At 39.2% G+C, this 25048-nt stretch overlaps 1 protein-coding gene across 5 annotated transcripts in view; it reads left to right on the plus strand.

The window, feature by feature from the left end:
• Positions 1 to 365: 365 nt before the first annotated feature.
• FBLN1 (fibulin 1) overlaps positions 366 to 25048 on the plus strand; it is a 90001-nt gene continuing 65318 nt past the window's right edge. For 3 of the 5 annotated variants that reach the window (XM_082780262.1, XM_082780258.1, XM_082780259.1), the window contains exons 1-3: positions 366 to 1072; positions 15310 to 15409; positions 23453 to 23588. In XM_082780262.1, the coding sequence (XP_082636388.1) occupies positions 994 to 1072; positions 15310 to 15409; positions 23453 to 23588 (315 nt within the window). In that variant the 5' untranslated portion in view covers positions 366 to 993. Of the gene's footprint in view, positions 1073 to 11866; positions 11965 to 15309; positions 15410 to 23452; positions 23589 to 25048 lie in introns of those variants that run through there. The other 2 variants (XM_082780261.1, XM_082780260.1) reach the window with 2 other exon arrangements.

Raw genomic sequence — 25048 nt, forward strand, 5'->3', positions numbered from 1 at the left:
TTCTGAGTAAAACATAGGGCAAAGTGTAGAGGGGTGATGAACTCCCCAGCTGTTTCCACATGCATTTGCCTGCAAATATTATCGCCCACATTATCTAAAAGATCTTGGCAACAGCATAGCCAACTGGGTGCTTTCAAACCAGTTCTTCCTTTGACCACTATCAGTGTTTGTGTTCCTGTTTAAATAAGATAAGAGGTAAAAAAAAAAAAAAAAAAAAAAAAAAAAAAAAAAAAGGAGGGGGTCGACAGAGCAGAGCTGACTGCCTCATTTGGGTAGAAATTCTCATCCTGTTTCTTTACAAGGAGGGGAAGGAAAAAGGAGAAGTTTTTTTTTTTTTTTTTCCTCCAGTGAATTTAATTGAAATATTCTAGAATACCTCTCATTTTTAAAACCCTCTTCATAGAGGGAAAAAAAAAAAGTTATCGTGGAGTAAAATCGGTGGAAAGACCGCGAAAGGGGGGTTGGAAATCTCCTCTCCAGAGGTTGAACCCTGCCTTCCCGGCTAGGTGGCTTCTTTTGTTTTGTTTTTGCTTCGCTTTGCTTTTTGTTTGTGGCTTTCTTCTACTTGGCACCGAGGGAATTTGCTGCATTTCTCCCTCGCAGAATCAGTCACGCCGTCCCTAGGTTCACGCTGAGGATCTGCAAAGTTTTCCGAGCCGAAGGGAGTCACTTTTACAGCGTGTGTGGGGGTGGCGGGGAGAGAGTAGGGGTATCAGATGCAATAGGGTCCCTGCCTCCCAGCCGCAGTGCTGCTCTCCTCTGCCGAACACTTGCAGGCTGTGCAATTAACAGGGCAGGAGGTGAATTAAATCTTTGTGAAGCCCACCGAGAGGGGGGTTCCTGCGAGCTCTTTCCCAACCGGTCTCGGGCGGCTGGGATAACAACAGAAACACGCAGCAAGAGCGAGAGAAAAGCGGGGAGCCCCGCCGGCCGCCTCAGGATCGCCGAGCCCCCCGCGGTCCCGCTCGGTGCCAGTGCTCCCGCCGGCGGCCGATGGACAACCTCGGCGGGGCCCGGCCGCTGCGGCTGCTCCTGCTGCTGGCGCTGCTGCCGCCCGCGCTCCGCGGCCAAGGTAAGGGCTGTCTGTCCGTGAGGTGACCCCCGGAGCGGCCCCGCGGGGCGAGAGGGCTTCGGTGAAGGGGGCGGCGGGGACCACCGTAACCCTCCCCGGGTGTCCCCGGGCAGGCTTTGAAGACCCGCCGCTGCCACGAGGGCGAGGGAGCAGAAAGGCGGGGCGTGCACCGGCTCCGCTGCCCGAGCTGCGGAGGGTGCCTGCTGGGGCGGCCGGGCTGCAGCTCTCGGTGCCCCGCAGTCCCCCGGCCCGGCTCGTTCAGGGACCCCTGAAACGCCGGGCTTCCTCTGAGGTGCGGTGCCCCGAAGCCTGGCCTCGGGAGAGGAGGCTGGTCCGGTCCGCTGGCTAAGCCTGGCCTCGGGAGAGGAGGCTGGTCCGGTCCGCTGGCTGCGGGACCCCACAAAGAAAAGTGGGATCAAGAGTGTGGAACCGCGCTGCTGCAGGAGGCATAGCAAAGCAAAGCGTACGGGCCTTTTAAATACTGAAGTATTTATGTATGATACCGTGTTGTGGGGGTGCTTGTGAAAGTAGGGCTCTGGATCCAAGCCGTGTTTCCCTTTCTAGATTATGCACTTTTTTCCCATTCTCTAAAAACTATATAAACGGAAGATATTCATTTAAGTCAGCAGAGTAATCCAACGAAAACATAACCGATAAGATACAGCAAAGAAGCTGCTTTTCATGTGGTGACGGTGAATTTATCCTAGCCCGCAGCTAAGTGACTTTCTGCTAGAGGAGCACCAAAGGGGGCCTTTGCGAGTTGAGGCTTGGCCATGCCATTCCCCAGGCAAGTGTTTACAAACATATGGTCCCTGGCATCAGCCTAAAAGCCGCAAATAAAAACCAGTGAAGTAAATTATATCTTATTGTTGCAGTATTTTAGCTCTTATATTTTTGTATATTGTAGAGCATTTGTCACAGATACCTTGCTTTTGACAAAGAGGTGTTAGCCGCTCTTTTTTGAAAAAGGAGGAACAGAATAAAGAAGCTTAAGAAAGCAATGTTTAGTGCTAAAATCCCAGGGCAGTGCCTACTTTCTTTCAGACAACAGAGTACATCAACAAATTTGTAACTGTGATTCACTGAAGGGATATAGTAATTTTCAGCATTATTGTGAAACACTAAATAATGTCACTTTGTAATGCAGTGTACCTTTAGCCTTAACTAGTGCACTGCTTTTTAGAAAAACTAAGTAATTAGGTAAGTTCAGGTTTTCAAAGGTTGTTATGAAAAAGTATAGACAAATTTGGTGATAAAAGGTACGTTAGGTCTCTAGTCTCAAATAAAGATCAATACTCTAATTTCCCTGTGAATTTCTGCATCCTTAGAATTTTGAAAACAGTAACTCGGATAAAATTAGATTTGGATGTTTAAAAGCAGTTAAGAAACTTTTTCTAGGACACTACTTCTTGAAGAGTAGACTGCTGAGTCTATTTTTTGAGAATGTAAATATGCTTTAGTAATTACTAGCAATCGTAGTTGCTGTAAGATAACTTTTCTGCATTATTTCACAAGGCCATCTGTGTTTTGCAGGCCAATGAAGAAACTACATGGTGAATTCATGTTATGAAAGTATATGCTCTTTGTGGCAGAGTCTGGATTCCTCTGTACACCTAGTATCAAGGGGCTTGGGGTGAAGATGATCTTCAGAGGGCTTTACAGATACAATTGCCAAGTTGCTATAGCAACATATTTCTGAAATACAACTTCCTCTTAAGCTTCTTTCTGTCAGTTTTCTAATTGATTTTCCTTACTAGTGAATCTCCAGTATCTATTAATCAGTAGTCCTCATTCTGAAAAAAAGAAAAGGCTGGATTAAGGGGAACTGCCCAGTGCACATGAAGATAGTTATGCATGTAATTCTTTGCAAGAGTAAGGGTCTTAAAAACCTGCTAGGTTGTATAACACAACTTGATTTTCCTGTAAACATTGCATTCTTGTTACAAAAAAAAAAAAAAAAAAAAAAATTGCCTTGGTATAAACTACTGTCTCTGCTGAAAAAGATGGATTACTCACATCATTATGTCCAGTCAGTGTATGAACGGTTCATCCTCTAGCCGTGCCTCTGGCATGTCTTGGTACTACAGACACAGACAGTTTAACTCACTAAACATCTGGAAACATGGCTATTCAGGGTGAGCTTATAGTTTGTAATAATAGAAAAAAAAATGTTCCGCTGAGTGTGTGGAATGAGTTTTATTTTAAGATCATGGCTTTTACATTTGCTTTTATAGAAGTAAATTTATAACAAATATATGGGTGGAGGTAGGACTTAGAAAAGACTAGGTTTGTGCTTTCTTGCGTGCTATCATAGAGAATATCTCCCTAAAAATCACATACCAACAAAAAGTCTAATTCTGAAACATGAGTGCTATCTCTAAATTAGTTTTCACTTGAATTTCCTTTTAATAGTCCACTTTCCGGCATGACATTTTATTGCAATCAGGGGAAGAACAAAATGTTAAACTCTTGTTTTTCATCTGTGTAATTGAAAGCAGACATGTTAGTGAAATCCAAGATGAAAATTCACAAACTAGCTTATCAAGTTACTGCAGTATATTTATACTATTCTGTCAGATTTCAGGCAAAATCTGACAGCAGGTCAATGGATTTTCAAAATTTATTTATTTATTGTATCGCTTCTGCCCATTCTGCAAGTTTCATATCAACTCTACATGTTTTTAATAAATAGTTGTCTTAAGACCAACTGAAGTTCAACAATATTTTTATTAACACTTTCTGAAATGAAGGATGGGTCATAGGTCTTCCAGAATTTTTCAGAAATAGTTACCTGGGACCATAATAGAATCTAAATTTGATTTCGGGAGTTACGGTTAGACCGTAAGAAGTAGTTAGCAAAATCAATTGAGTAAGCAGATTATAGGTCTACTAGTTGTAAAGAATACCTGTAAATAGTACAAGGGGATGAGAAAGAGAAGATCAAGAAAGAGAGAGTTGAAATCTGAATTAAAAAATCATGGCATGGGTGAGAATTTTCATGGTGGGATACAATGGTTTAGTATGAAAAAGGTAAATGAATAAAAGTTTATGAATACAGTTAGCAAAAAGTGATAGTAACAGTGAATTAGGAAATGAATAAAGTTAAGGAAGAAAAAACTTAGCTGATCTTTTTAGCTGCAATAGACAAACATTTCTGTAAAGCACTTGGGAAAAGTCAGGCACATGTATGTACACGTAAATTAGATGGAAGGAAGTAGGTCAGGAGCTGAGATTTTAATAGTTGAGTCATTACATGTAATAAAGCTGGGAGAGTGAATAACACTGCCCCAAGATAAAATGTATTAGTGGAGCCAGAAGGCTGAGAAGACTCTGCAGGGTAAGAAATAATAGAAATGTAGCAACATTGCCAAAAAATGTAAAAAAAAAAAAAAAAATAGTCAATGAAGGAGTCAACAGGAGCCAGAACAACAACAACAACAACAAAACAAACAAACAAACAAACAAAAAAAAAAAACACTGGAAGGGGACATATAAAGCAAAAAGACAGAATACGAAGGAGAGAAAAGGTCAAAACAGATCAGTGAAGAGTCCTAGAAGAATGTAAAGAATTCCTGGGCATAATATTTTATAAGTAAATATCAATTTAGAAATATTCAGGGTAATGTCAGGTAGCTGGGGATGGAATAGTCACAGTAGTGTCTACAAAGGTGATGTACTGGTTAGTTTACAGTGACAGGGAGAATGCATATAATAAAGGAAAAATCGTGACAGTGACCTGCCTGTTTATCAGACAGGGTGATGATTCTTGTCCTGCTGAAATCATCTCTTGGCAAGATACTAGGATGCTTCAGTAAGAGTTGTGTTGAAATTCTTCTCTGTTTGAAAGGATACAACAATCTCCAGTGCTAATGCTTTGCTTAATACACTGGCACATCTTCAGCTAATTCAGTTAATGAAGATTTTCACCTTCACTTTTTACATTTTTTTTAAACACTTTTTTTTTTTTTTCTTCCCAGCACTTTTGCGTCCTCTGTCTCTGTTTTGTGCTTAGCATAGCCTACTTTAGACTTCTTAAAGGTTTAGAGAAATTGCCCTCCAGATTTCAAGTGTGTGCTGCAAAAGGAACTGAATAAGACTTTCTAAATTCTCAGGAATTTTCATTTGAGTTCATTTCAATTATTCCAAGTTGTTTTTAATTTTCCTTCTAGAAGAGTTGATGAATTTTCCACACAAGTACAGGAAGTACATTGGAGTCATACTATTTTCTGAATTATGGTAGCATCTGCAAACAACCCATGCTGCACAAGCACATAAGACATTCTTTGCTAAAGGGTTCACTTTAGTACTGTCAAAATCTGGGTTGAGACCTTGAGCTTAGTAGTAGAGAAAGCAATACCTAAAGAAATGCCAAAGTAAGCATGTGGATTTAGAAATACTTTGACTGACATATTTGAGTTTTTTTAGGACATTTACTGAACATTTACTTAAGTATTTACACTGGAATGATACACCATGCAAATGCTACCAGCACTACATCCATTTGAAATATTACTGTCTTCTAGCTTTGAAGGCCTTAGCACTGACTGAGCTCCAGGCTCAGAGTACTGAGTACTTCTAATGTCTGTACTTGGGAAGAAAACCTGGAAGAGGTAGATATCTATTTGCAGCTCAATATATATAGAGAGAGTTTGAATAATGAGGAAAATCTAATGTAAGACAGAGTTTTAGAAATGTCTCCAAAAGATAACTTTTCCTAGATCATTGCTATATAAATATATAAGAGAAATTTATCTTTATTTTGTTCCTACTTTGTAAAGCCTACAGGTTCCTTCCAAGTTTATTAGTTGCTTGAACCTTGTCTCATTGGGCTGTATAGATGTGCCCATCTATATGGTCTTTCCAGACTATTCTTTAAATATAGCAGCAGTACAATATTAGAATCTTCTATCATTGTCTGTCTTTATCTTTTATTTGCAATAGCAATGCTTACAGAGTAGATATATCTCACTTAAGCAATATATAAAAAACATTGTTATTGCTGATTTTCTGGTTAGCTGAAAACAGAGAGATCCCAGTATGAAACTGATTTTCCTGCAACCATTTAACATGACAAATTACAGGAGTGTTTGAGCATAAATGTGTTTTATACTCTGAGACACACTGCTCAGTTACACTTTCATATCCTTCCTGTTTCAGTTGCTTTAACTTAAATGGATGTGTATGCTTGCACTTGAACCAAAGTTATTTGAGGTCTATCTAAAGACTCATTTACTACAGTACATATCATGATCATGGCTTTAAACAAATGAACAGGTCTACTAACAAATGAATTATAACGTTATATAAAACTTCTCAGTGACATATTTTCTGAAGATTTGAAAGAAGAAATCAAGAGAAGATAAAAATTTGTTCCTAAATGAGAAAGAAAAAATACACCATAGGATTATCAACACAGTGTGAAGTAATTTCATTATTTGCACAATGAAAAAATTCAAGTTAATATGTTCACAGAGAAGACATCTGGGTGAAGTTTCAGGCTTCAGCTACCCAGAAGGTGGTTGAGGTGTGTAACAGCCTGTCTATTTGAGGTAGTAATGGAAACAGTGGGTTTAAATGATCTTTTGGAGTGGACAGTAAGGTAATATAGTAGTAAAAATTATCTGCCAGTAAGGACATTTGAAATACAAGCCCATTGCATAGAGAGGTTGTGGAAGCAGTCTCACTTGCTATTGTTATGAACAACTAAATAGAAATCTGCCTAGAACTGATCACATTTTATCAGTTCTGCCTGAGAGTAGTAGGTAGGACAAGAAAATCTTGAGGGCTTCTTCATCCCTATTTTTTTTTTTTTTTTTTTTTTTTTTTATGTGCATATAGAATACCTTATGGTTTTCCTGCAATAGGTGGAGCCCTTTGTAATTTTTGAGTAGCCAATTGCCTCCCTTTTTTGAATGACTTTTTATTAGACCTTAGGCAAGATAAGAAACCCACACTTAAAGCACTTACTTTCCCTGCCAGAGGAAATAAGGCATGTTGCATTATAGCATTGCCTCCCTTAAGCTTGTCCTTATCACCAAACACATCAGCTACCTCATCACCAGCTGCCACCATCAACAATTTTAAGAGCTACTTTTATAGACTGCAAACAGACTCCTCATAAATTGAGGTTTGGCCATATCTGAAAAATCCCCTTAATTGTGTGATGGCCATTGCTGGTACTACCAGAGCCACATTCCCAATAAATGAGTGTTCTCCAGAGCTAAGGAAATTTCCAGTAAAATGTTGGCTGTTTTAAAACCAACCACAAAACAGACTCACATACCAGGCATTTCCTTTAGGGTGCTGCTACTTTAGTTAGTATGCTCACTGGGTTTTCTTAGCAATGTCAGCTATCCTGAAATAATCATACTCAGCTGAGAACTCATCAGAAGGTAGAGGCTGACATACTTTAAGGGTCTTTGTGGAGAGCATCATGTTTCTTAGCAGTGTATAAACTGTGGGTGATTATCTGCCAGTCCGTAATTATTAAATATCCCCTCCCCACCTGGAAGAGAGATGCTGTTGTCATCAGAACTCCCAGAGTAGCCTGGAGTAGTACTGGAGAGAGCCAGTGGGTGATGGAGACAGTCTTGTAGACTGCATCAGATGCACTGGCTCCTGGCTTGTGCTTTCGTGGGAAGGACATCTTGGCTTCAGGTATCACACGTACATTATGAAGTTCAAGCTGGTAGATTCATAAGGGAACCTGTAAGAACAACGTAATGGGAGGAATGAAGATATCTTTCTATCCAAGCGTTAATAATGCAGCAGTTTGGCTCTTTCTTTCCCTCTTACTTGATCTGTATACTGGCAAACGTGATGTGTGGTCAAGCTAAACAAGAACTGTGCTGTAGGGTACTTCCCATCAATACCAACTTGCTCTGTTTCGCTGGGTGTTTCATTTCCAGAACAAATTTTATTCCCTGTTTCTCCTTTAAACCCCCAACTCACTGCTTTCTATACCCGCTCATACTTTTGCCAGAAGGGCTTGATATGTCTCTCACAGAGCTGTAGAGAAGATTCTCTGGGAGGAAGAAAAGCATTCATTAACATTATTTCTTTCTCCATGTATGAAAAGGAGGAAGGGCATCTTAATTCCATCTTTAGTCTGAAGAGATCCAGCAAATACACCATGCCGTGCTGAGGATGGTATGCTTTCCTGCATCACTCCATTGCTCTTAATTCAAAGGATTCATTTCAGGGACTTGTGAGGCCAGATTTTCTGTTGTGTGGATGTCTGCTTCATAGTTTCAGGTCTCCTCTACCCTTTATTCTGTGTCTAATCCCTAGATTTACACTCAAGTTCAGGATGCAACAAGGCAGTAGTCGTCATGTTACTCTGTTACCAGTTAGACCTTTCAAGTCAGCTAGCTCCCCTTGTGTAAACACGTCTTTGTCTTCTTTGATACAGTATATGGATGTCCAGAGTGTGTTTGCATTGCCAGAAGGAGCAATTCTACAGTTTGTTATAAGGACAGCCAAAAAATCAAGACTACAAATCCCAGATGCCAGCACTTGACTACCACCTCTGCTCCAAAGCAGCTGGCTTGTTGACCTAGTATTAGCCAGGTGTCATAGTTTCAGGAATAATTGGTATTGGCAGTGGCAGACCAGGTCAAGCACAGCCTGTCTGCCCTGAACCCAAAGCACAGTAAAGCCTTGGACAAGGGGATATACTGTTTCTCTGTGTATGTCCAAAGGGTACAGACGTAAAGGGAGGTTGGAAGACAAGGAATGTAGCCCTGAATAATACAGATTGTCATCTTGTTATTCTGAGGATCAAATTCTGTACATAGACTTGCATTTTTTTATTTTTCTTTTCAGCTGGCAGTTAGATGGATGAGCACCAGTGGTAAGAGAATTTTTTCTTAACAAGAAAAGAAAGGTTTCCTCAGAAAGGTACACTGTAAAAGTTAAAAATATTTTTCTTATTGGTAACCTAAACCAATGCATGTCTATTGTAAGCTTGTGTTCCAGAAATTCTGGATGACATACTGTTACTGAAACATGTTGGACTAGTGCTGAGCTTTCACAGAGTCCATCTGCTTTCTGTATCATATCTGCATATGCTGAGAAGTGATAATCATGTTCTGTTTTCTTGCATTCCATAGTGCTGAGTCTCTTACAGAATAAATTGAGTAAAGGGCAAGATCTGCACTACATTTTACAAAGTTAATTAATGTGTTTAAAAGATTGAAAATGCCTTAGTAAGGAGTTGGGACCTTGACCTGGATTTACTTCCCAATGTATTCCCAACTACAGCTGGTTCTGTGGCTGGGAAGGTAATGAATAAGACGGTTACATCACTTGTTCTGAAGAACTGGAAAGCTTTACTACCACTAGCTTGATAAGCCTATTGTTACTGAGGTGTAGCTTTGGTTTGATATTCTAATTAGTGGTAACAGTTTTATAACTGTTCCATAGATCAGCACTGAGTAATGAACAGCTATCTAATCCTGGGTTGTACATGGGCTTTTCCATCAGCAGTGCAGCTGTACAGAATAGCTGCTATTACAGTGTTACTTAAAAAATCTGACCCTTTTTGATTGAGCTGGAGAGCTAGTATCATGAAAATCATCCATTCCCTTTTACTCTTGCTGACTTTTTGCACAATTCCCAGAAGTAATTCAGGGTTTCTCATTCCAGGAATCATGCTTTTGGATAACGTTCTTAAGCTTATCTTTCCTTTGCAAAAAATATTCACTGTAGCAGCTGAATAAGCAATTATTACATCATATAAGTCTAAAGTTATACAGATTTTGACCACATTTCTTGCTTTGAACTCCTCCACAGTATGGCAGTCCTGTTAAGATTAGAAAATAACCTTTTTTAAAAGTACCATATGCCCATTCTTTTTGTCTGTGTCAGCATAGTTCATAGCTAGCACATGAATGCATCATGTGTGCAAAACATCTTAAGTTGTGGCCCTTAATCGCTTCTTATCTAATAAGTCTTAATGATGACAGCTTTCCTAAAAATAGAGACCTGAGTTCCAGCTGTGTTTCTACTGTACTCTTCCCTGAAGAGGATTCCTGAAACTTCTGTCAGAATACTGCACATGCCTCTCTAACATCATGTCAGGGATCCTAACTGTTGCCATACTAGCATGTATAATTTTCACAACTCAAGTTCTCTTGGATGCCCTGCTGCACATATGTTTTTTTTACAGGGATAAGGCCATGATGATGCTGCATTTGATTTTATCCAAAGTAGGCTTGAATTTTGTCCTGAATCAGTAAATTAGCCTGCAAAATCCCTATATCTGTGGAAGGCAAATGTTACCATCTTAACAGATCGTGGGTTTATCTTCATATCTTTCTGTCTAATGATATCAAAAAGCTGAACGATTGCTTCACAAGCTTACAAAATGGACCACACTGTGTATTCCTGCATGTTACAACTTTTCTGTAGGGTTCTTTGCTCCAAATAGAAGTGCATATTTCATCTGAACACAGACAATATCATCAGCCTTTCCCAGAAATGTTTTGTCTCTCAGATGCCTGAGATTTCTCTGGCTGACTTGCATGAAACATTAAGCACTTGGCAAAACAGTTTGAAGGGGCACCAGGTTCAGAAAAGCAATACTGTAATTTGTACTTGAACATCTCTGGCATTCCAACACTGAGAGGTACCACAAGCCAGTCAACTGCCAGTAAAAGCTGCATGGTTACATTCAGACAAAAAAGAACCACCATTTTTTTATGCAGTAAATGAGATTCTCTGAGATGTTGTTGGGATAGCTCCTGTTGTCTGCTTTCCACTACCTCCTTTCCAGATGCTTTGTTTAATGAGCTTGTGGTTATGAGAACTGAGGACAAGCCCCATGCTGTTGGTTCCCCTGAGAAGGGTGCAAGAAGGCATGAATAGCCTCACTATGAACTGCTTGCGCAGATTTCCACCTGGGAGCCACATGAATGTGCACATGTACGGTTCAATCCACAATACTTGAAAAATACAGTTTCAAGACAATAAGTCTGTCCTCTTTCTAAATAATCATTAACAACTCTTAATGCCAAAAGGTTAGAATAAATTCCAGTGCAGTCGAACCTGGAAGTGTGAGGCAAGTACTTTCAGAGATTTTGAAAGGGTAGAGCTTGGTCCACAAATGACTATTTTTAAAAGACAAACTGCAAAGCTTGAGAAAAAGTTTTTCACTCTTTTATTGTTATGTTTTAGAAGAATGGCTTTGAGGGTGGAGTCCTTTTTTTACTGTTTGTTTTTCGCTTCCCTCTATTCTCAAGAGAGTTTTGGCAGGATCTTTGGAGGATATGAATTGTGATATCACAAAAAAAATGAGCCTGGACTGCAGTTCTTCCTCAACAATGTATCTGAAATCCTTCTTTGTCTGGATACACTCCTACAGCCAAGGTTGCTTAGCTTGGCCTGCTTTGAATTCTTGAGTTATTTGGTTGGAGTAGAGGTGTGTTGCCAGAGCTGGGAGGGAATCAGTGTCCGGAGCCAGGGATTGTCCTTCTGGGGAGGAACTTGGCCAAAGACCCATTTGTATAAAGCCCTGCAGAAACCTGCAGCCAGCTCTGCACTTCAGTTAATTGTGCACCATTTTTCAACACGGGTAGGATTAATTGCAGACAACAGCACTAAAAAACAGTTATTTGTAACACATTGTATGAGATCTGATGCATGAAATGTTTGTTGGCAGTACACTGGCAGACAGAGAGCACCAGACAGGGTCCCTATTCCCAAAGAATAGATCAGACACAAATGCATGTCTCTCACCACAGGCAGATATTTATTTACCAGACAGATTTTCTCTGTATCATTATAAGCTACAATTAGCTTTTAGACACTGGCATGAATTCTGAACACACTGAGGAATTCAAAAGAAACGCTGCCTTGACTTCAGGATGACAGAATTTTGACCAATATTTTGGGTAAGTAAGTAAGACTAGAAGGATGACCTGGGTCATTGAGTACAGAGCTCTGTAATAAACTAACATTTAATGTAATTCAATTTGGAAATATAATGATTTTCATATTAAAAAATGTTTGGTTTACTTGATCCCATAATTCTGATTATTGTTTACTGCTATAATATTTGTTGATGGGAACCACATCCTTTCACAAGCTCTACTTATCTAGGCTTAGAATGGTCTACTTCTTCCAGCCTTTCCTCATATAACAGGGCTTTTTTTTTCTCCTGACCATCTTCCTAGCTTTTCTTAACACATTTTCCATTTTGATTTAATCTTTCCTAAAAAGGGATAGCCAGAAATGTGCTCAGTATTCAAGAGCTTTGCACAGTAGAGCTGGTAAATGCCTTAAGGGTACCAACATTTAGATGATTGACACATCCAAAATATTATTAAACTTTTTTTCCCTTTTGCTTTGAATTGTTGGATTATCATCACTAGACAGGAATAAAGGTTGTTCTCTGAAAGCAACTGTGATACTGGGGAGGCTTATCTTCTCTAACTGCTTTTGGCTGCTCTTTTTTGCTCCATGTATGAATATCTACCTGTACTCCTATAGGAGAAGCTACTCCTATAAGTTCCTTCTGGTCTGTGTCAGAATAAATGTGATCATAAACAGGTTAAATAATATTTCCACTTATCTTGATGATTGCAGTAGGTTAGGATGTGGATACATGGACAGGTGGAGGGAGGCTGTAACACCCAGACAGCAGGAGAACCTAGGAAACAATAGCTTAGTAACTGGATAGGGAGATCCAGAGGAGATGGATGCTTGCCCTTACCAGACTGCAGAAAGTCATTGGTGAAGGTGGATAGTCTTGAATATAATGCTGCTGTTTATTGAATTTTGTACCTTTTAAATATGTGTGGAGCAAAGCTAAGAATGAGGGAATCATGTGAGGCATTTAATAATCCAGTGGAGAGAAATGTGTGGGAATTACCTGATGTACATTCCCTATTAATGCCACCAGCTAGCTGTGTAATTTGAGCAAATGATTTCATCCGTCTTTATTTCAGCCTCTCTCTCAAAAATAATTAAATGAGATTTGCCTTCCTCTGTGCAGCACCAAGACATCCAGATGGAAAGGTCTTACTTATTTTTTCATTAAGGAATCAGTCACAGAATCAGAGTCATGTAGGTTGGAAAGGACCTCTTGAGATCATCCAGTGTTTGAATGCTCTCACAGTAAAGAAGTGCTTTCTTGTGTTAAGGTGAAACTTCATTTGTCCCTCTTCTTCATGTCAGGTATTTATATACATTGATCAGAACACCACCATTACCTTCGAGTTTTCTTCAGGCTAACAGTCCCAGCCTTCTCAGCCTCCCCAAATACAAGATACTCAAGTATATCTGTCATCCTCGTGGCCCTGCACTGAACTCGTTCCAGTAAGTTAATCTCTGTCTTGAACTGGGGAGCCCAGGACTGGCCACTGGTAAGGCCCAGGACTGGCAAGGCCTCACCAGTGCTAGATAAAGGAGAAGGATCATCTCCCTGGACCTGCTGGTGGTGCTCTGCCTAATGCAGCCCAAGATATTGTTGACTGCCTTTGCCACAGATGCACTGGTTCACTGGCATATGTTCAGCTTGGTGTCCACCAGGACACTAAGGTCCTTTACAGAGCTGTTTTCTGGCTTGTTAGCCCTCAGTGTGTACTGCTGCCAGGAGGCTATTTTTCTCCAGATGCAGTAGTTGCATTTCCATTTGTTGAATTTCATGAAGTTCCTTACTGTCCAGCTCTCCAGCCTGTTGAGGTCCCACAGGATGACAGCACAACTGTCTGGTGCATCAGCTACTGCTCCCAGTTTAGTATCATTTTTGGACTGACTGAAGGCACTCTTTCACAGTGTCCAAATCATTGATGAAAATGTTAAACAGTACTGGAACTAGCATTGAGCCCCGCGGTACACCACTAGTGATTTGTCCACAAATGGACTTTGTGCTAGTCACCACAGTGCTCAGGGACTGACTGTTCAGCCAGTTTTCAATCCACCTCACTGTCCGCTTACCTAACCTGTACACCGTTGCTTTAAGAGGATGTTACAGGAAACAGTATCAGAAGACATATGGTGAAGTCAAGGTAAACCACATCCTTGCTCTCTCCTCATCCACCAGTCTAGTCGCCTCATTATGGAAGGCTCAGAGGTTGTCTATGCATGATTTCCACTTCATAAATCTCACTTGACTTCTTCTGATCATTTTCTTGTCCTCGTGTTCAGAACCAGTTTCCAGGAAGATTTTCTCCATCATCTTTCCAGACAGTGAGAGGACACTGACAGACACCTGTAGTTCCCCAGATATTCTCTCCCACCCTTTTTGAAGCGAGGGTGGACACTGGTTCTCCTGTTCTTCAGAAACAATGTTCTTCAGTCACTATGACCTTTTGAAGATAATTGACAGTAGCCTTGCAATGACATCAGCCCTCAGCACTCCTGGGTGCAACCCATGAGGTCAATCAGTCAAAAGCAGATGAAACAAAGATTGCGTATTTGTTATACAAGGAGCTGTTCAGTATCTGGATTGCAAGATAATTAATAGGAAAATGTGACTTATGTTGTATTCCAAGTTCTGATACACCTGCTGTGCAGTGAACTTTTGCACTTGGAATATGAAGCAAACCTGTAGTGATTGTCAGCTCATTAACAGTATTTAGTTTTCTTCAATTAGAGATTTCTACAAAAATCATACTCTGTACAAATAGTTATCTAAGTATGCTTTTCCTCTGAGTTTCAGGGCTGGTAGCAATTGGTATCTATATCATTTTTATTTCATATGTTAAGTGATCAAAATACAATACAGCTTTCTGTCTAAATACTTTTGCATTTACAGATGTTTCACTTTTGATTGAAACATATTAATTAGATAATAATCTCAGGAAAAAATAGTTCTGTAAATTTACATGAGATTTGTCTGTTTTTCATATCAGTCAGTTATTCTATTTATCTTCTTCAGGATTTTGGATGTTCCTTATTGCTACTGCCACCTTTGATAATAAAGGAATGCACTTGGACATAACCCTTTATTATACATGACTCTGTCTGAACTATTTTCTGCAGAAGTTCTTGGTCTGTGTCTTTGTTTGGAAGGATAAGGGAAGCTCCAGTTTGCTTCACAGAGTAACTCGAGTATTTGGGCTGGTTGCAAGGTGTTAATAGATGCCTCATTTGGCCATGGATGGGAGCACTGTTCTGTGTGTAGATGAGGGAGGGCAGAATGAACTTTCTCTTTTTTTTCTAATTGGCAGATGCAATGCCATTTACTAAGGTTGTAATAAATATATTGTGTTTTTCTTTCCTCACTTCTGCAGATCTTTCAATGGAAGAATGCTGTGACAAAGGTATTGAATGGGCAAACAAAAACAGAATATGTACTTCTCTACCATTAATTTCCGAGTCCAGAGAGTGCAGGTATATGATTATATATTATATTTATTATGCTATGATTTTTATATTCATGTAAAACAGGGGGAATGGCAGGTATAAAAGCTGGTTGTAAGATGTAACACCTAGCTCTTAAAACAAAATTTTCTAATTTCATATCTAACCTTAGAGAAACCTGAAGACCAAATTTAATTCCATTAGGTCTTTTCAATTTCTGCTATTGGTCTTGTGCAGAGTCACCCAGCTCTAACTTGTTTGACGTGGGCTGTGTCTCTTAGTCAAGTTTTTCACTGTACACTGCTTACAGGGCTTGGACTCAGCCTACATTCCATGTATCTCAGCATGGCTCTGCTAATGTCAGCAGAACATCTTCAGTTGATACTGACTGAGAATCTAGCCCAGGTTGAAATTCTTGAGTGAAAATTTTCCAAGAAACACAGCAGATCATGTACATGAATAACATTTTGAATAATATGAATATTATTCATAAATAATTTTTCAAAAATAACTTTTATTATTCAAAAATAACTATTATAAAAATAACTTATTATATTATTATTATTCAAAAATAACTTTTTGAAAACAGCCTTTCAAAATTATTTATTCTGTGTGGTGTCACATGGGTAATTGTCTGCAGTTCTTAGTTGTGTTTCGGGATCAGAGAGCTTAAAGTTTAACTCACAAGATTGCTAGTTACTTAGGGCATCCCACTTCTGTCAAATGTATTTGTATAACATAGTAACCTTTAGTTAATACTTAATTTCTTAATTCAACTGAAATTTAATATGATACTAATTTCTTTTTTGTTATCTAGCTAATGAAATAATGAAGTTAAATGTTAAAATTAGTAACACAGTAGTATTTTGGTTATACCGAATCTCTTATAGATTTAGAGACATTCATATTTTTTCTCTCATTGATAGCCTGTGTTATTTTTGCCATTAAATAAGCTTGCTAATTTTATCTGTGGAGCTAACAATTTGCGGTTGGTAGTTTGAGGCGCAGCTTCACAGAGGACTTACATCTCTCCATTTAAAGCACATTGTATTGCCCACCTCTATCTTCTCAAGTGGATTGAAAAGTGATTTAATCTTAGTAATTGTAGAAATGTTGGACTGATGATTATTAAGGAAAGAATTTGTCTTGCAGTCAAGTCTGTTCATGTTTTCTGACTTTTGCATTTGTATTGGCATCAAAAGCAGTCTCTTACACAGAAGTATTGACAGATAGGGCTTAAATCCCAATTTAGGAAATACTTGAAGAGTCAGCAGAGTTACAGACAAAACAGGCAAGAAAAACAGGAAACCTTTTTTTTTGAACAATCTGGGAGCAAGAATCTTTATGATTTAATGATAATTTAATTAATGTGAGTTGTGATTCTGCTGTAACTGTAATACATTCTTTCAAAGTTTGCTGTTTTAGAGAGTCTTTAAGACTTTTTAGGATAATTGGAAAAAAAAAGCTTACTAATGTTTCATCTAAGTTTTGAGCATAAACAGTATCTAATTAAGTAAATCATAGTGATATAATGGTAAATCAGAAATGGGTAAACTCATTCTGTGAGAGACATGAGCACTCAGTTGACAGAAATAGAAGTGGATATATTCAGTTGCATCTATTCATAACTGTAGAATAAATAAATATAGCTCCCCCGGAAGCTTGGCTCCATGCTAAGAAATGACTCAGTAAAATTGGCAACTTTGTCTACTTTCTTTAACGACAATATTATTTTACTCCAGTTATGGTTGCTAACTGGCATATCCATGAAATCATATCATATATGGAAATCATATCATATATGGAAGACGTACGAGGAACGGCTGAGGTCACTGGGCCTGTTCAGCCTGGAGAAGAGGAGGCTGAGGGGAGACCTCATCACAGTCTACAACTTCCTCGTAAGGGGGTGTCGAGAGGCAGGAGACCTTTTCTCCATTAACACTAGTGACAGGACCCGCGGGAACGGGGTTAAGCTGAGGCAGGGGAAATTTAGGCTGGACGTCAGGAGGGGGTTCTTCACAGAGAGGGTGGTTGCACACTGGAACAGGCTCCCCAGGGAAGTGGTCACTGCACCGAGCCTGTCTGAATTTAAGAAGAGATTGGACTGTGAACTTAGGCACATGGTCTGAACTTTTGGGTAGACCTGTGCAGTGTCAAGAGTTGGACTTGATGATCCTTAAGGGTCCCTTCCAACTCAGGATATTCTATGATTCTATGATATATCAGCATATCAGCAGAATCACTTTATAATGTTATTTCAGATACAAAGGTAAGAGCCAAATTGTTTTGTTAATTACTGGTATAACCGTAGACAGAACGATCAGTGATTCATTTTGCAAGCACACTTGGTTAACAACATTGATTTTGCACATTCATTCCTATTGCACAGAGATGTGAGTGAAACCCAAACCAGATTTATTACATCTGCTGAGGTCTAGGAGGAGAATATGGCACAGGATGACTTACTTATTACAGATTTCAAAAAAAAGCTTCAGATTTCAAAGCTTACTTTCTATTTAGACATATACACAACAGGAGCTGCTGGGGACCAGGGTGTGTGATGTCTGTCATTTAGTTGGCTGTTTAAACCACAGCTGGGGTCTTCTGACAATCTAGTGCAGCATGGTGTTGGACAAACAGTCTGAAAAAAAAAAAAAAAAAAAAAAAAAAAACAACCAAAAACGTGTTTTAAAAAGCTATGGCCTCTTGGGCCATAAATTATGTAATTCTGTAATAAATTATTCCAGAGATTGGTTGGTTTGCATGTGCAAACCAGCACAATGTTTCAGCTTGGGTTCACAAGGTTAGCAGTTGAAGGCAAGGGAAAAATACATTGTGAAGTGAGGAGATGAAGTTACTGAAGTAAAAGTGTTGCATAGTTACATTGCAAAGACCATGCAACACAGAACAGGCTGGGTGTGAGTACATGTTCTGGCAGACTTTGCATGCAGTTTTTGAATCCTGTGCATAGGATTTAAAACATAACGGCATCTCAGATTCAGTCCTTCCCTCAAAGCAGGCCCACTCCTAGAGTTTTCTTTTGCTGTTTTAATCACCCTTTCTTTTATTTGTATGAGGAATAAGCTGCCTTACTGAATTAAAGTGAAACCACTTGACCTGATTCCAACCATTTAAAGTTCATTCATAGGAATCAGGAAGGGTTTCCATGCAAGTACTACCATTCTAACACTTGCTGTGCTTCTTAGAAACAGGCAGACAGTTTAAGGTTTTGGTGTCTCTTTAGGATACAGCCCCCAAATTCCCTTGTCATTATTGAGGAACTTAACATCTGTGTCAGCATCACTTAGTGAATATGGGACAGCCCAGACTGCAGATATATTTGCTTTCTTGACCTACAATGAAGGTGAGCCAGCTGTCAGTCCGAAGTTCACGTGAATTCATAAGGTATACTTGGCTGCTGTTACTGGGTTTCATTTAAGTTGAAGCAAGGCTCCTGGTAATGTCCAGTCATGTCTACAATCTCTTATTGTGGTTGCTTGACCCGCAAATGCATATACCTCATTGCATTATCACTCTGGAAAGTAACAGTATTTTTATATACGCATTCATGACTCAGAAAATGTGAGCGTACGGTTTTCATGAATTATATATTTGGCTGTTATAACAGCAGCTTTTTGCCCATTCATCCATTTTCTTGTGACATCGTCAAACTCACAGCAGCAGGAAACAGCTGCTGTTTATTTTTGGAACTTGACCTGTCCAATAAATCTCCTCCCTTTCAAAATGTAGAGGTTCCCCTGCTCAGAGCTCTTAGCAAGTGAACTTAGTTCCTGGGCCAGAAATAGCACATCTCCATATGAGAATTGCATGTCTTTAGCATTGTGTAGTCCTTTTGGAATTACATTTGGAATAACATTATTCATTATTAGTGTTGCAGGAATGTGTAGAAGAAGAAGGTACACAACACTCTGCTAGGTGCTGTGCCAAAACAGAGCAAAAAGGTGATCCAGGTTCCCAAGCAGACAAGTAGCAGTCCTTGAATGCAAACTCAAGATGGGAACACAAGGAAGTAGTAAGAGAAGAGCATTTGGAAGGATAGGAACCAGATGTTTAACTGCTGATAGACATTTATTAGTTTATGCCATTGTATGCCTGGAAGAGCCTGAGACTTTGGACATCAAAGTTATTGCAGTTTTTTTGTCTGAAAAACATCTTTAAAGTTACTTTTGGAGTGTTTGTATTCATTAGTTATCATCTCTTCTCTACAGCTTGTTCAGTGTGCCTCCCAGCTATTTTTGGCTTCACAGTCAGGGGGACAGAACACTGTGTCTTTAGTCTTTAGTGACTAAAATCACTAATTTTTACTAGAGTCCCTTGCTGATTTACAACATATGATCCAATATATGCTTTTAATTGTTGTGGCACATTAGTATTTTCACTTGCCATGTTGTTTCAGTCATAATACCAGGTCTTGCTCTTCATTTTCCTGAGTTCCCTTGTGTTGCATGTTAAATTTTGAACTGAAAGGTCCAAGGGTGGAAGAGGCAGCTTGTCTTGGCAAAATAATTCTGGAGTGGAATCATGCCTTTTTTTGTTGTTTTTGTTAGTTTAGTTTACTTCTACTATATTTTGTCAAAGACCTTCCATGAATAACACCTGTGTAGTCTGAAGACAGGCTAATAAGCAGGAGGAAGGCAGGGGATAGTGAAGGAGTTTTATTGTCTAAATTAGGGTGGAAAAAAAAAAAGAGAAAAATTGTTTTCAAAGCAAAGTTAAGTTTTAATGTTTCTATGGAAAGAAATAAAAGGAAAAATAGGTGATTAGGAAATCCTTCCTGTTTGAGGAGTTTACCCTCTAGGAAGGATAATTATAATAAAGGTAAAATGAAAAGAAATATAGGTGATTACGAAACCTGTACTATTTTAGGAGAGCACTCTGAGGGAAGGATACTAAAGATGAAAGTGTTGTGGAGGTAACTGGACATGTAGCTTTGTTAAAATTTTGTTAAAATTTGTTAAATTCTAACAGAAAGTAAAAATGAAAAAATGAAAAACAATTTCTTAACTTGATTTATAATCAAATTATGTAGTAATGAAATAATTTGAATGTTAAATGAGCATCTGCAACAAAAAGTAAGTATTTTTAAAGGTCTGAGTGATTTCTGTCTGTTAGTGAGCCATGAATAAAATCCGTGTTTCAAATACCAGAAAATTAATTATTTTAGCTCAAATATCCTGAGTGAATGTCAGTCATGAGGCTACCTGCTCCTAGATATCCCACATTTAATGTTTTTCATCCTAGTAATATTTCAGCCATATTGTAAATACATATTATAAGTATTTAGTTCAGTAAAGTTCTGTTACCCTGTTTTAACTGAAAAATTGAATACGGCACATGAGGATGAAGTAGCCCTTGGCTTTTTTTATTTACTAGTAGTAATTAAATACGTACTTTCCTGGTTTTGCTTTAAATTTCTGTCTTTTTTAGAGAAATTACACAGGAAGAGTTAAAAGGTATTACAAAAAGAGACAAATCTTGATGTCCTGTTAGCATTAGAGATGCCTCCTTTACTCTGCTGTGAAGCAGAAAGTGAGTATGGATTATATTAGGGTCTAATCTAAGGGGACACATAATTTTGAACAGGCAGGGAGAGAGAATCTTAATCTCAAATGTCTTGTAGTCTAAATTGCTTCTTGTGACATGCTATAGAGACTATCAGCATGGGAGCCAGTGTGCAAAGGGAAAAGGGTTGTCAACTGGGCACACTGAAGTACAACTGTGAAATCAGTACTGTACAGATTCCTGTAGCATTTTACTCTACCATTTTTCAAGGATTTCTTCCTCTATTATAGTTATACAAGTGCTTACAGTCTCAAGCAATATTTGCTACCAATGCAACTTCACTGTAGGATTTGGGCAACAAAGTGTGATTTTATCGTTGTTCTGAGAATGAACAAATGGTATTTTAATCTAGAATTTCCATTCAATTGATGTTTAATTCCTTGTTACAGTTGGGGTGGGCCACATGACATGAATACAGCTGTGGGAAACATTTTGAGAAACTTACTTGTTTTGGTTGGAATTGCCAATTTGTCCAGGATTTAAAAGAGATGACTTGCATTTGAAAAAAAAAAAATAAAAACAAAAAATAAGACACACTGGAAATCAAACAGATCTACTGAAAAACTGCTGCTGTTTGTTTGTTTGTTTGTTTATCCATGGCTAATATCCCTATCCTCAACAGGACTTGGAGGGCTAAAGGAGCTGGAAAGTCTGAGCTCTCACACTCTTGGGCTTGAAGTTCAGGTTTCACAGGCTTCCAAAGTCCTGACAGGCAGACCACCCCAGAGCTGGGCAGGGAATGGAAACTCTGCTTCAGAGGGAATCTCAGCAACAAAAAAACTACATATTCTTCCAAAATGGAACTAAATCAAATATCAAAAACTTCATATATTCTGCCAAGTAAAGTTACTGACCTGGGCATAACTTCTAGCTATGACTTTAGAGTCTATTTTTGAATAAATTGTTCATGAACTTAACCTAGTTTTTGTTCCTATGCATTGAAATCCTGTAGCTGTTTTTGTCCAAGTGAGAACTGCACAGTCAGACCATTACAAAATCCAGTAAATAAGAATCATGAATCTTCGGGAATGTAGCTTGATATCCTTGCATCACCAGTATGCACAGGGAAGCAGAATCTGAGCCCTGTGTGTTCCCTGCTTTTAGTGGGCTGGACTGGATGGCTTGGCCACAGAGTGGAGGGACTCCCTTATAATATAACCCCTGGGAGCTGAAAGCTTATCCTATGGTCATTGAGAGCAGTGAAACTCCTTTAGGAGTGATTCACAGGAATCTACTTCTTGCAGATGACAACAGGAGAAGCATGTGGTTCAGTAGTGCAGCTAAACTCTTTTCCTTCTACCTCCAAAATTTCTGACAGTGTGAAAAAAGAATTTTTAAGAGTAAAGGGTATCGGCTTACTGAATATCTATACATCATCTCATGTATTTCTAGTAACCCTTGAAAAGATTTTTCACCTTTTAAGTGCCTTGGTCGTACTAGAAATATAATTTATCATCTTGGATTACCTTTTGGATAGTTTCTTTTCCCCCTAGCAACTCATGGAACTTTATTCTCAGTGGCACAGCATTATCAGAAAACACATGGATATGTTTATATACTTGTATGTGTAATCTGATTTGTTTCTCTTCTTTAACTTTTTTTTTCCTGTTCCCCAGTGTTTCTTACAGGAGCTAGTGGTGGAAGAGCTTTAAGATGCAAGATCCACCCACAATGCTAGTCAACAGTTGCACATAAGAAAAGAGTGGTGAGAGGAGATACATCTCCTTGAGTGGGAGTAATGACAGGAGTGGAAGATTTTAAAGCCTCCTCACTCAGATTTTTTTTCCATAGGACGGAATTAGAGATAGTGTTTTCAATTCATTCACTGAAATGGGGATAAAATGATTCTATGAGCAGTGGAACTAACAGAGCTTAGTTTCCTGCTCCATTGTCTTTCTTCACCACTTTCTTGCAGTACACTCTGTTTCTTACTGTGACTTCCCTTGATACCTTCAATTCTCCATGTATATCCAGTTCTCCCACAGAGCAATGCTCTGAGCTGCCTTCAGTGTGTTGTACTTGTTTGAGCAAGGGGAAACAGGCACTGGGATAGAGTGGTCTCAGGATTGCAGGCTCTCACACCGTCCAGAGCCTGATTTCTTTCTATAGTAGAAGCATTGATTGGGTTCCTACCATCCTCTGTTCAGCCACCAGTTGTGATAAAGCTTACAAGAATGCAGCATCCTAGAGATAGAGCTCAGTGTCAAATGTGGTTGAAATTATCCATTTACTTCAAAATTTGTTGTGAGAGACTGCAAGGTGGACAGACAGTTTAATTGTCTTAAATATACCGCCTTAACAGTACTAAACATGTCAACCAAAGTTTCTGTCCACGTCTGAAGAATATTTTTACTTTTTAAGTAAAATGTACATCTGTAGGAATCTCTTTCTCAGAGACTTGTAATAGTGCACATTGTCAAAACCTGCTGCGTTATCTTTTCTTGATCTATTTATGACGTTCTTAACCCATTGCTTTCACCCTCTTATCAGCATGACTCAGGTACAGTGCTGCCGCAGCAAGTTGGAGGAGCACTACTGTTCAGATGGGATTGAATTTGCCAATGTGCGTGAAGAGTGTGACTCATATACTGGTGAAAATTCCACCTGTGAAGCTGAATACTTTCAGGTGAGATCTCAGAGCTAATTCTATTCATCTGCTAACAAATGGCTGTCCAGATTAGTATTTAGGGTTGATCTTGAAGGTCACCTTATTCAGTCCTGATTCACATAAATAGTTCTTCCCCACCTACGCATCTTGTCCCTGTTCACTGTCTGCTTTATGCTTCTTTAAGAGAACAGTCCTGCTTTGAGTGAAGCAGTCTGTTTCATTACATTTTAAAAAAGACAGGTTGTAAATGCAAAAAGGTGGAAATTCTCAAATGGGTAATTGGCTAGGAAACTACTTTTGCATGAAGAGAATACATCAACACAATATAGGAAGGGATGGGTGTGAAACTCAGTCTTGATTCAGTCCTCAGCTCTCATTAGAGCTTTATGGCCTAAGATCAAACTTGGTTTTCAGTACTGGTGGTCCAAAGGGGTAGGATTGAAGTTAATCCTTGCAGTGTACTTATAATTCCAATTAGTGTGCATGTCCTTAGTTGACATGATTTTGATTTACAATTTGAGACATCTATAAGCTTGTGATAACAGGGTTTGATATTAGAATAAATATGCCCATCAGTGGCATCTTTAGTTAGTCTGTTCCCTGCCCGCCACCTTTATTATTGTCTTTATCTCGCCTTTCTTGAAAGTGAGCATAGTCTTACCACCCTGCAGAGTGTTTTTGGAAGAAAGTTCCACCAGTAAGATCATGACTTTTTACATGACCCCCAGTCATGGACAGTTCTGGTCCTATTACAGATCTCTTTCAGTGGTGATGAAGATACTTTTTTTTTTTTTTTTTTTTAACTCTTGTATTATATAGAGGATGGCAGACAATGTCCAACTCACAAGTTGAATTGCTCTCTAAAATGCCAGATTGATCATATTTCTGGCGGTAAGACCCCACTGATGCCCACGTACCTATTAGAATTACTCATGGACTTAATAGAATGAGTCCAGAGGAAGGCCACAAGGGTGGTCAAAGGCACCTCTCCTATGATGACAGCATGAGGCAGTTGGGGTTGTTCAGCCTGGAGAAGAGAAGGCTCCAGGGAGACCTTATAGCTGCCTTCCACTACCTAAAGGGGGCCTACAGGAAAGCTGGGGAGGGTCTCTTGTCATGTGCCAAGTGCCAGGACAAGAGGGAATAGCTTTGAACTAAAAGAGGGTAGATATTGATTAGATATAAGGAAGAAATTCTTTCCTGTGAGGGTGGTGAGTCTGGGTTGCCCAGAGGAGCTGTGAATGCCCCATCTGCGGAAGTGTTGAAGGCCAGGTTGTATGGGGCTTTGAGCAACCTGGCCTAGTGGAAGGTGTCCCTGCCCATGGCAGGGTGGTTGGAATTCAATGGCCTTTAAGGTCCCTTCCAACCCAAACCATTCTGTGGTTCTGTGCTGGGGTTGTGAAGTAATTCATGTTCTCACTGTGAGTAGAAGAAAGGTGACGCATCTGTTGAGCTAGATGTTGGGTTTTCACAAACTT

Source organism: Aythya marila (genome assembly GCF_965140915.1).
Source record: "Aythya marila genome assembly, chromosome: 1".
Classification (NCBI taxonomy): domain Eukaryota; kingdom Metazoa; phylum Chordata; class Aves; order Anseriformes; family Anatidae; genus Aythya; species Aythya marila.